Here is a 12,752-nt window from a genome sequence, read left to right as displayed (position 1 = left end):
GTTTTCACCAAGCTACCATGCTGTTCATTGGTTTGAGCTAAGTAAGCGTGCAGCCATGAATTTACTGTTCTTCAGACATCTCACAGACTGATTTCTGAGAAAGAGAAAGATGTTTAAAAACATCTTAAAGATGTTTAAAAAAAAATCTTTAAAACGTTAAAGATGTGTAAAAACCCCCAAATATCAAAATTTTTATTTCTCTCTTGCTGCCTGTTTCTGTTTTATGTTTTCGGTTTACTGCCACTGTGCTGAGATTTCCAGATTCAGAATCACTTTTCTTGTGGTTCCATTGGCTGCAATTGTATATTTAAATGTACACGTCACTAAATAATTCTCTCTAGGACTGATGAACACTATATTCTCCTTTGACTCTGGGTAAATTCCTGACTCTGTTCTCTCTGTAGTGTCTGATAGTGAGCAAATGCATTTTTCAGGTACTTGTTCTCATGCATGGCCAGTTATTAGGAGATTGTACAGTGAAAGCTGGTTTTTTTTTTGTTTTGTTTTTTTTTCTCCCAACCATCTAAGTTCCATTTAATTAAGTTCCATAGGACAGCAAAGCACTTATATGGTATATATATTGTAAACATAAGCCATTCATTTCTGACCTTGCTGTTGGGAGCAGTGAGAATGGTGAATGATAATGAAAAGGATAATTGTATTCCAGCTGTAATACTTAGATTCCATTATTTTTACAACAGATTGCATATGTCTTGGTTTCCACTCTGATGAAGTAAAAAGCCTTTTTAGACAAAAATATTGTGGACAGTCTCTTCTACTCTGACAGAAATAATTTTTTTGCTGTATATATAGTTAAAGATATGTCATTTTCTTCCATTTAATTTAAATATGATATTTTAATAAATATATAGTGATTGAATAAATATGTATTTCAGTACTTAAATTATGTTTTGCAATTCATTAGATTCTGAAAAGTGCTCTGTTGGCATAGTTCTCTTCCACTCAGGTCAAAGGCATCATTTCCTAAGCAAAAGTGTTAGTAGACTTCTTTTGAAAACTCCTTTAGTAACTAATGTAAATGGCATGCATCATATGCTAATCTCCTGGTTGCTTTATTTATAGATTAAAAATTAGAACAGAAAAGAATTCTCTAAAATGACCCTTAAATGCACATTTTTTTAAAAAAAGATGAAGTACAAAATGCAATCCAAAATATTTTAAAGCAATCACAACCCTTTTTCCTTGAATGAAACCGTATTTTGCTCGTTTCTAATTTTATGCAATCCAAATATCAGCAGGTCTGTAGTATTATATTATACATAGATTTGTACGTGTGAGAGTGTGTGCATGTACACATACCCTCCCACCTCTCCAAATTTTGAGGAATGACAAATACTGGGGTGCTTTCTATTTGCAATTGGCTTTTGATACAGTTGTTTAGTACAGAATAATCACTCTGCAGCAGTCTGGATGAGGAAAAAAAGCCTCCAACTTCCAGATTTAAGCACTGGGTTTGATGAAACAAGCTCTTCAGGAGGATTTGAGTTATCAAGGCTGGTGTGATTAACACTGATGATCCTCTGACGAGTGCCACTGTCCCGTAATGTTCAGTGCTGTGCCCCACATCTCATCCTGCCTCGGCAGTGCAGAGCCCACGTGTGGTGCTAGGTCAGGGTGAGTGGTGGCCCCAAGGGACCAGTGGCACCTGCCAAGTGGGTGGCTGGGATGCTCCCTGTGCCACTGCCCTGCTGCCTGCTGGAGCTCTGCCATCTTCATGCCTAAGCTTGGCTTCTGTGGCAGGTGGCTATGTCTGCAAGGTATTTTTTGTTAGATAGAGTAGAGCCCAAACCAGCTGCCAGCTGCTGCTCTGCCCAGATTCTTCTTATCCTGAATCTGATGACCAAGCAGTGGGAGGGATCTCAGGATCTCAGCTCATTTACATTTTAATTCGAGGACTCAAAGGTGAGACCTGGATCCAAGCTTTGAATGTTTCTAGCTTCCCACTTCAGGGAAACCTCATAACAGGTTAGCCAGGAGGATAAATGCACAGACCTGTGTTTGTGAGGTGTCCTCATCTTTGCTATTGCAAGGTTAATAACTATCTCTTGAGCAAGACAGTTCCAGATCTTCTATTGGCAACTTTTTTGTCTGCTAGCAGCTACTCTTAACCCAGCATGGTGCAATGGCACAGCTCCACTGTCTTCACCCAGCATGGTGCAATGGCACAGCTCCACTAAAGGCAGGCAGTCGGCTTCTGCAGCTGCCCATGGTGCCAGCCTAGCCCAGTGCTCTGGGGACTCCTCATACAGCAGGAGTAGGGAGATTTTTTTTGTTTATGTAAGTGTTTAGGTAAGTGTATACCCTAACCAGAGTCTGTAAGAGTCTATGTAGGCCTTATGACAGGCTCCACCATCTTTTTTCCTTGACATATTCTGAGAGCAGTTGGACTGCAGGGTGCTGCTCTGTGGATGCCAGGCAGTCAGGGAGAGAGAAATGGAAATCGTTTCTCACAATGGCTTGTGAGAATTTTTAGGGAGATGTAGGAATGTGATAACTTGTTAGTATAAACAATCTGCAGGTGGTGTTTTTCCACCTTGTTTTCCTGTTCTTCTCAAGGAGGGTGTGTGAGAAAGGTTTTAACTAGCCAGTCAAGTGGAATGTATCGTATCGGTCTATAAAAACCAAAGAATTTTTTTGTAATAAACCCTTCTTTTCTCCTCTTGCATTTGGGTCGTTCATCTGTTCTTGTGTCATTCTTGGCTCAAGGGTGACACTGCTCTGCCCTGGTTCATCTTGTCCATCTTCCCTTGAAGATGCCCATTGTCTCTGCCTGCCCTGAGGCAGGAGCTGCTGGGGCCCAGGGAAAGCAGCCTGAGCTGTCCTGAGTGACTTTGGAAACAGAGTGACAGCCAGATGGGGCGTCAGGTGCTGGAGCCTGACTTGCACTGGAGATACAGACTGGTACAAACACCTTGAACAAACCTGGCAGTCTTGGGCATCACAGACAAAGTTACAGAATGGTCAAAATGTCTCTCGTTTTCTGTTTAAACCACTTATACCGCAGTAATTTTTGGAGTACATTCATTGAACAGGAGTGCTGTAAAATGACATGATAGTGGAATTGAGCTCAAATGTGCTGTACCTACACCACTGGAGGACCAGCACTGTGGAATTAATAGAGGTTACTGACTTCAGTGATATTTTATCATGTATCCTTCTAATTAATCTGTATACAACGTGTGAATTTTGAAGACCTAGAAACTAAGCCTAAAATATCTATATATACATAAAGAAAATCATAAGTGGTATCTTTTTTTTTTTGAAATATGCATCTTCTGTGATTAATGGTTTTATTACATATTTAGGCTTTGTTGCTAGTAAGAAAAATGCTTTATTTTAAAACACTATTGTTTTTACAACACTGATGATACACTCAATGTAGCACTGAGATGCAGCCTATATGTATTCATGTTTGATTTTGAATAGCATGTGTATATTGATCCAGTCTAATACTATGCATAAAAGGAAACTACATAAATACTGCATTGCATGTCAAAGGCCTTTCGTTTTGGTATGATAAGTAGCTTTCCACTATTACCAGGAGGAGTAGGCATCATTAGCTCCCAGCAATGCTAGTATTTTTCAGTGTTTTATGTTTAACAAAGGAAGATAAAAGGTTTCTGGATGTGATTCTGAATTTATGTTTCAGCTGTTGTAAATGCTCTTAACAGTGTGATTTTTCTTTATGCTGTGTGGAAGCTTAGCTCTGTATCTCAGCTCTCCGTATAACCATTGCAACAGAGGTTGAAGGTGAAATAATGATAATATAGTACTTGAAATAAAGTGATTTTGCTAACAGACCAGTGAACATTATCCATTTATACAGAAATTGTGTTTTAACCTCTGCTGAGTTTACTCCACAGCCTGATGAAATAGTTTCTCGCTTGGGAAGGCAATGTGCCTGTCTAATCTTTAGGCTGGTCAGTGAGGAGAAGATTTCACTTTCTGTAGTTTAGAGTAGTGCTTTTGACATTGTCTTTGTGATCCAGTAACATAGTGTTAGATGGTATTAAGACCTACATCCAGTAAGTTGGAAAGGAGGATGGCATAATAAACAATGAGTCAATTGCCTTGTATTCTAAGAAATACTGAAAATATTTATTGTGATCTAACCATGACTTCTCATGACCTTGTTCTGACATTATGACTCAATGACACAATTTTATCCCCAGGAGAAGTGGAATATTAACTTTCTGTGGGCCGAAAAACTGGAGAAGAAATTAGGTTATTTGTGGTTGTTTATTTCATTCTCTTTCTGACACTTCTCTGCCTCCTGATTCTTCCTAGTGCCTGGAGCCCTGCAAAGAGTCCTGGGACCTGAAGAAAAACCATTGCCAAAGCTTCTGTGAGGTAGGTCAGCCCAAGGGCATGCTTTCTCACTTTGTTCTAGCAGTCTCTTTAATTTAAATTATTAGCTTCAAGGAGACAGCTGAAAACCATGGTATTTTTGCAGTATTTGCCTTATTTTGAAAGGACACACGTTTAACAATGTAGCCATATTAATTTTGAGTTAAAAAAGGGGTTTTTCTGGCCAAATGCTTTATCTCAACTTGTAAAGACTCGATCTAGTCACACTTACATAGCATCTCCCAGAAGGTGCCCTGACATCCCTCCTCTAAGATGCTATTTCTACCATTTGCCCTTCTATCATTTCTGACCATGTGTAAGAAAGACAATCTTTGTTTAAAAGATAAAATGTTATTTGTGTGAAAAATCCTTGTGCAGGATAGCTAGAGCAGATGACTTTTCTGTATGTGAAGGTCAGTCTGATTTATAAGAGTATAAAAGTTCTCCAGAAGTAACTGAAGTTCAGAAGACTAATTGCAAAATATGTAATTATTCAAGAACAAATGTTTTGAAAACTATTTTTGAACCGTCTGTCAGAATAATCTGTGAAGAAGCAAACCTGAATCAGTCAAACCAGAACAAAGAAGGAGATTTTTTATTGGATTTTAAACATGGCTCTGAGTTGGTGAAAGTGATCTGTTGCAGTTCTTAAGTTGTTTTTAGTTCAAAATGGAAGTATCAGCTCAATAGAAATTTGCCTTGCTATAAAAAAGGTTCAAATATATCCAAGTCTATGAAAGTGAGTTCTTAGGAAGATTTTAATCTTTTCCTATAAAAAAAATAGAAGTGACCTTACTTGATACACTGATCTTACTGCTACACTGATTTAACTCCTTCTCTTCACTGTGGACACTTTTTTCAGGTATAAGAGAATGTCCTATATTTAAACTATTTTAAGCATCATGAAGATGATTAGGAATAGCTATAATTTCAACTAAACAAATGTTAGATGCAACAATGTGTTAATAGGGATTACTGAATTACTGATCTATGTAGTTACAACAGAAGACAAAATAAAGGTTTCTCATGAAAACCAAGCCTTGCAAGAGTTTTTTTTTAACCCAGATTATTTGCTATTTTCTCATATACAAAATTCTAGAGTACTGTAAAAAAGCAGTTTTAGTGGGTCTAATTTGTGTTGTTCTTGTATATCGCTCTTCACTCAGATTATATGTTTCCAGATATGGGTGAAAATTTGTATAAAATTGGTTTAAAAGGAAAACATTTGTAGAACACTGTTCTATTGTAGTTAAAAACAGTGAGTGAGCATCCTTCTTTGATTAGTGTTTTGTGGTTAAAGCTAAATTTAGAACTTCAAAGGCCCATAATGAGGAGCAGCACATTTAGCAGCTAACTGAAAAATGAGCTGTGAAATAGGGTGAGGAGGAGAAGCCTTGAGGACGTATTATGCCTCAGGGAGCTATAACATTTTTAATTAAGTAGCTGCAAATTTGTGATGTTTTAGGATTTGAAATTAGCTTCAAACACAAAAGCCCGGGACCATTTTCCTTCATCTCAGACTCATGCATACTCCATAGACATTGATTGAGTGAAAGGAGGCTGTTTTCCTGTGAGAGTGTTTTCAATCTTTTTGTATTTTGTAAAAAATCTGGAAGCAACAATTTAGCTTTGTGTTTCTCAAAGTTCCTGCTTCATGTGTTACTTCTTATCTACCAAGTGAGTGTATTACTGAATGTTAAAGGAAACCTTATGTGTGAGGGACAATTTATCTGATTGCTTGTTTTTGGGGTTTTTTTTTCCCCTATAAATTTAGTCTCCTACTCATTTAGTTTTTTAACTTGTTAACCATGGCATCAGGTGCATTCCAGTGGGGGGAACAGCAGGAGTGCATGGCCAAGAGTCACCGGGGTCAGTGGGAGACATAGAGCCTGCTCATTTTTGCAGCATTTATGCTGGCTAAAGCCTGTAACGCCCAAATCCATGCCTGAAAGCTTGGTTCAAAATTCTGGACTGTCCTGTATGAAAAATGGGAGAGGTAATGTAGGGCTACATTCTTGGGCCGCAGAGACTTTAGAGAACAGTCTGTGAAACACCTGGGCCTTGTGATAGCCAAGTCTTCCTCATTTCACCAGAAATGTGAGAGGAGTAAAAACAAGAAAGTAAAACATTTAAATATGGAAGAAGTTTCAGAAGTTATGTGGCTAGTTGGATATAGAGAGTGGGTTGTAACTCCTGTGTAGGCTTAGGAACCTGTAAATTAGATCTGTCAGGGTGGAAGGTTTTTGGTTGCTTTAGTATGACAGGGCCGGCTACAGACAATGCCAGTTACATGCTGCAGTCATTCTGAGGGAATCAGTTTAGCTGGTTCTGCACCAAACTAAACATAGAGGAGATGTAATTTCCATGGCACACACAATATCCTCCCAGGGTTGTAGAAGCTGTTTTAAATACTGTTTTAAGTGGACCTTGCAAACCTCTGAGTATTACATATGCTGTAAAATGTCTGTGCATTGAAGCATCTTCTTAAATATCTAGGACTAGATTTCTCAAGTAAGTAGAATTCACTTTGATCTTTAATCAATATATTTAAAGCTTTTTTTAATTTTTATTTTCTGCTGATCATTGTATCATAAATGCAGTTCCAGTTCCATGAAGAATTATACAATTGCTAATATGCTGGCAAGAACATAAAGAAGCTGCAAAATCTTCTCTTAGCCAATTTAGTTCAAACAGTATAATGAAAGAAGATTTCTCTTATTTATCTAGAATGACATTACATCAGATATTGTGGGGAAAGTGTTGTAAAGTACGGAGGAAAGAATGTGGGGTAGTCCAAAAACAGCAGACTGTCTGACCATTGCTTCCCCTTTGTTTTGGGAGCATTTTTAATCTGTCATTGAGCAACTTTATAGCCAGTCAATGTGAGGAAAACAAGGGAAAGCTGGCAGATATAAACAACATTGTTCCATTAAATATGGTGGTCTTACTTGAGGGAATTCATCATTCTGTACTTGGAATGCTTTTTCAGAAGTGGCTTGAATATATAAATATTCAGGGATAGTCTTGCAAAAGCTGGAAATCTGAATAATCCTTTAGGAGGTCTTGGAAAATTTATAACATTTTTTCTTTGATGGGGTTTGGTTGGGTTTTTTTTAGCTTTTTTGTTTTTGTTTTGATTGTTCCTGTTGAAAACATACCCTTCTTCTGTTTTCCTTTTAGCCTCTTTTTCCCAAGAAGAATTATGAATGCCTAACTAGCTGTGAATTCCTTAAGTACATCCTGTCTGTGAAGCAAGGGGACTGCCCAGCACCTGAGAAGGCCAGTGGTTTTGCAGCTGCCTGTGTTGAAAGCTGTGAAGCTGATATTGAATGTTCTGGAGTGAAGAAATGCTGTTCCAATGGATGTGGTCACACGTGCCAAATTCCAAAAAATCTGTATAAAGGTAGAGATTATTAATATGTACTCATACTGGGCTATGACTTCACTGTCATAGTGAAGTCTCTTAGTAAACCAGGGCTTCCATTTGCTGGGAGTTTGTATGGATGGAAAGAAAAAGGAGAGGTACCTGTAGAGATGTGGCTGCACAGTGAAAGGGCAGAAAACCAGAGAGAAATGCTGCTTAAATTTCTGAATTTTTTCCCCCTTGTGAAGCCAGTGTCTGGAAATCTGTGGAATGCAAATTTGTGGCTATTATGAGTCATCTAAAGCAGATCAAACTTTGCCAATTTAGGTGAAATCTCACTTAATTTGATGTGGATGAGAGAGAATGCAGCAGGAAAATATTTAGCCATAAACAGTTCAGGTCCTATTAATCAGAAAAAACTTTTATGTCTACAAGCCAAGCAGATGGGACTAACAAGTAGGAGCTGTGAAATAATCTGGTAAAAGAAAAATCAACACAGAACAACATAGTGAAAGATTATAATATCTCCATACAGATGTATATTAATTTATTATCTGAATCTATGGCAATCTTATTCAAAAATTTTTAATTGATTTGAGTCCTGAGATTCTGTGAATAAATCTTTTCTTTGACATCCTTTGAAAAGAACATATAAGCAAAGAAATTTTTTTGCTTAGACAAATTCCAGATTTTAATTTACTGGAATTTAAAAAAGCTTTATACACGGAAATATTTGAAAAATGTTCTAATGCAGAAAAATTAGCATTTGTGAAAAGAATATTATTTTACCACATGGTTGGTGTTTTTGAACAAGAATCAATTCTTCCTGTGTTAGTGATAAAAAAATAAATATTATTCAGCTATTCACTTATTAATCAGATAGTGTGGGCTCTCTGTGGGAGCCTAATCAGCAGAACTCTGGTCTAAGCACCAGGCTTAGGTTTGAATCCATGCTTATTTCCAAATGTGGGTAGAAACATGATAAAATAGGTAAGGAGGATTATGAATTTATTTTTAAGTTCATTATTTTAACTAAAATGTTAATAAATCTTTTTCAGTGTGTTCAGAAGGGAAACTCTCTTGTTTGCAGGATGCTTTAGAGCAGCCCCATTAAAACTATAAGGAATTAGTACACACCAGCACATAGCACCTTTCAAAATGAAAGTTATTAAAATGGATCACTTATTTATTTCTTTTGTCTTATTGAGACAAATGACCAGAGTAGTAAACAGGCATTCATGTTATGTGTGTAATGATTTACATGTTCAAGCTCCATGCCACAACTGCAAAGCATTCCAGTAAATATATTAACTGGAAAAGGTAAAAACAAACAAACAAATAAAATAAGATTAAATGCTCCTGGAGCTGACACAGGATGTGACAGGATATGATACATTCTGTAACCACTGGAAGGTCTCCTCTCTTTGACCTGATTAAATGGGAGCAGAGGTAACCTTCCCTAACATCTTATCACCGATCTGCAGGAGATGCTGGCTTGTAAGAGCATATATGTCTTGCAGAGGAAGGGCAAGCTCAATACCCTACTGCCTTCTCAGCTGATGAATTCAGCTAATTAGCCTCTTCAACCTGTCTTTCTGCAACAAAAGACAAATAGAAGTGGAGCAGGCTTGCTATTCATTTCCTCCAGGGGTAAATGACCTTCCTGTCACTAAGGAAGAGCAAACTCTGCAAGCATGACTAAGATCTAGTGAATAAGTTCAGTACTTGTTCTTATCATTTTGACAGCACTCACAGCTTGAAAATGAACTCAGATTGAATCTAAGAGTCTGCAGAAGTTTCTATAGTTTTACTGTTGATCAAGTGCTGGAGATTAGTTACAACAGTAGACGTAAAATCCCCATCTGATTTGCTGGATTACCAAATTAAATTTACCTTCTAGTACTGTGTGCTAAATTCTAAAAAAATGTCAGTGTAAGTACACTGCCACCAAAGACATATTACAAATGGTTTTGGATTAACGTAACAAGTACATTTGCATCTCTGTTGGGAGTATTACTATTTGGTTATGTAGTCTTTGCGTATTTATATCGCTTTAGTGGAGATATCAAATGTTCTCTCCTACTCTTCTATCACTGGACTCATCCCGCTTCTTTATACTGTCTCATCTAGTGAAGGACTTGAGAATGTGTCTCTGCAAATCTGTGTTAAAAAAAGTAAATTGTGAAGGGAAGATTTGGATGATCAAAGGGTCCGATGGTGTTACAAGATTATAGAAGGATAACTAGGGTCAGATGGTCACCCACAGTTTAATGACACTTTCCATGCTTAAAGAAAAATAGTTTTGTATTATAAACATAGTGTACAGTTTTAAAAGTGTCCACCTCTGAGTCCTTGCAGAACTGTGTTTACAATTATGTTGATGCCATGGATGTACCCTTTACAAGGCCCTCCAATGGAAGCATTTTGAATTCTAGGGAAACCAATGTTTAAGATACAGGTTTTCATGACAGACCAATGTTCAGCTACTTCTCATGACACAGAGATGCATGTGGTGTTTGAAAGACATCTTTAGAACCATTTTTCCTGGACTCTGCTATTGCACACATACAGTGATCAGTGATTTGAATTCTTTGGTTAAGCACTGCAGACTTTGGACTAATGCAGACTTTGGGGCACCGCAGACTGAGGACTAATTTGTTCCAGCACGAAAAAAGGGGCTGACCATTTACATAATAAAAGGCACATTGAAGAGTAATTGGATCTTCACATCTGGATATTAAACTGATGGTGCTGGTTCCACAGAAGTATTTTAAAGTGCACTTGTGCTGTGCTCTCATTGTTTGTGCTGCCACGCTCCATCTGCATGCGATTACGTAACACCGAGATACTTGCAATCAAGTGAATCCAACTGCCCCTAATGCAAAGCAGATGGAAGTTTTCTGAACATGCAAATTGTAGGATTATTGTGTATCATAACTAAAGAAGGATTTGCAAATGTGGAAATCTGAAATCATGTTCATTATGTTAGACTAAGACTTTAGGCTATTGAAGGATTTCCAGGATCTAAACTGCTGTGATAGCCACATTTAGGTACTGTATTTTTTTTTCACGTGGATTTTAGGTTTCTTGAAGATCTACAAGATGATTTTATTTTACGTTTAGTTACTTGTATACTCAGATTTATAAGAACACTCCTTAAAATGTAAAAGTGATTTGTTCACCTGAGAAAATTTTGGTACTAATTCATCAGTGGTGTACTGAGTAGAAAACAATTTCTCTAACCAATACATACAGCTGTCCTTATGTGGACACTCATTGAAACAACAAAATAACTAAAGTGCATATGATAACTTGCTAAGAAGGTTTATATGTCAACACAGAGATCTTATTTGTAACATACCCTCAAGTGACAAAATGCTGCACACTCAAATATAAATATTCCTAACGTCTGCCTAGAGAAATGTATCTTGATTTGTTGATTTAATCAAAAGATGTCTAATTTGAAGAGTTGTTTTTTCCTTCAAGCTACTGCAAGAGTTTTCAAAAAGGTGATATTACTGTCAGTATAAGAATATAAATAACCATCTTTTGGTGTCACTGTGTAATGAGAAATTACAGTAATATTTTAGAAATATATCTTTTTTTTCTGAAATGCAAGAATTTGACAATGTATATAACATATCTATTCCAAGATGTCTTGGAATTACCTTTTCTAGCTCTTTAGGGAAGAATGGAGAGTGACACATCATGCAGTACAGCTGCAGCATGTGAGTCAATAAGATCATGCAGCCATGGAGAAGTAAACAGCTTTCTTAAGTACACCAGACTAATGTAAGATGTATGAAATAATCACACTTCACTGGTCTGCACTGCTAAGAGCTTAAACACAGTCTGCATCTAGTTTTAGGCTTGACTCTGGAGAAGGGCTTTTGGGCAACTGGAGAGTCTCCAGAGGCAACTGCAAGAGTGAACAGGGATCTGGGAATACCAATTTTAAAGGGAAATGGAGTGCACTGTGGTTATTAGACTGAAGAAGAAAATATTCAGAAGCATGATAACAGTCTTGTGGTACATGATAATCTTCTCCACAGATAAAAGAAAGAATCTGTTCCCCATGATCCACTAACATCTTGGACCAGTATCGACTTTATGATGCAGCTGAGGCGACTAAACAAGGCAGTGAGAAAGCTTTCTTGTAGAAAGGATGGAGAAGTAGTGAAATAGACTACTATGTGATGCTATGGATATTTTCTTACTAGATGTGTTTAAGGATAAATTGGGTGAAAAACTGAACAACAGGTGTAGCTGATTCTGCTTGGGATCAAAGGGATCTTTCTCCCAATTGTATTGGGCAAGTGATCTCTGTAAAGTCAGTTTTAGCTTTTAAGTTTCACATCCTTCAGGTTTTTAATGAAATAAATAATTTTGAAGATTTTTTTAAAAACAAATTTTAATGTTAACAGAGATGGGTTAGCTAGGAACAGTTCTGAAACTTCCATGCTTATTATTCCTCCCTTTTTGGCATTTTCTCTGAGAAGCAGGCTTTTTTTTTTTTTTCAATTATTTTTTATACAGCTTTATCTACAAATGGCTTAAGCATATCTTGAAAATTACTCATATATTTTTATCTGTGTGTTCCTGCTACAGGTGTTCCACTGAAACCCCGGAAAGAATTAAAATTCATAGAACATCAGTCTGGAGACCTGGAGGTGAAGTGGTCTTCAAAATTCAATATTTCCATTGAGCCTGTGATCTATGTTGTTCAGAGGAGGTGGAATCAAGGAATCCATCCAAGTGAGGATGATGCTACGAACTGGCAAACTGTGGCACAGGTCAGTTCTTTGTAAGCAGTATGGATCCACTCTCAGAATGTCACAAATCTCTTGAAAAATGTAAAATTAGAGACCAAAATCCATCCAAGAAAGCACATTAGAGACATAGTCCTTCTGAGTTTAGTAGGACTCATTGCACAGTGTCCAAGGCATGGCTTGATTCTTGCCAAAAGTTAAAAAATCCAGCTGGCGAAAAGGCTATTTATCTTTAAAAAACCCAAAAAAAC

The 12,752-nt window shown here is 37.2% G+C and overlaps 1 protein-coding gene across 1 annotated transcript in view; it reads left to right on the top strand.

Annotated features, from left to right (window-relative positions):
- The window catches only part of ANOS1 (anosmin 1), a 131,351-nt gene that overhangs the window by 65,234 nt on the left and 53,365 nt on the right, over window positions 1-12,752 (top strand). Inside the window, exons 3-5 of the mRNA XM_041472487.1 lie at window positions 4,309-4,371; window positions 7,549-7,771; window positions 12,341-12,525. Coding sequence (XP_041328421.1) covers window positions 4,309-4,371; window positions 7,549-7,771; window positions 12,341-12,525 — 471 coding nt within the window. The remainder of the gene's footprint in view (window positions 1-4,308; window positions 4,372-7,548; window positions 7,772-12,340; window positions 12,526-12,752) is intronic.

This window comes from Pyrgilauda ruficollis, unplaced genomic scaffold (genome assembly GCF_017590135.1).
Source record: "Pyrgilauda ruficollis isolate IOZ18807 unplaced genomic scaffold, ASM1759013v1 scaffold29, whole genome shotgun sequence".
Lineage (NCBI taxonomy): Eukaryota > Metazoa > Chordata > Aves > Passeriformes > Passeridae > Pyrgilauda > Pyrgilauda ruficollis.
This window is presented reverse-complemented; position numbering and strand designations above follow the sequence as displayed.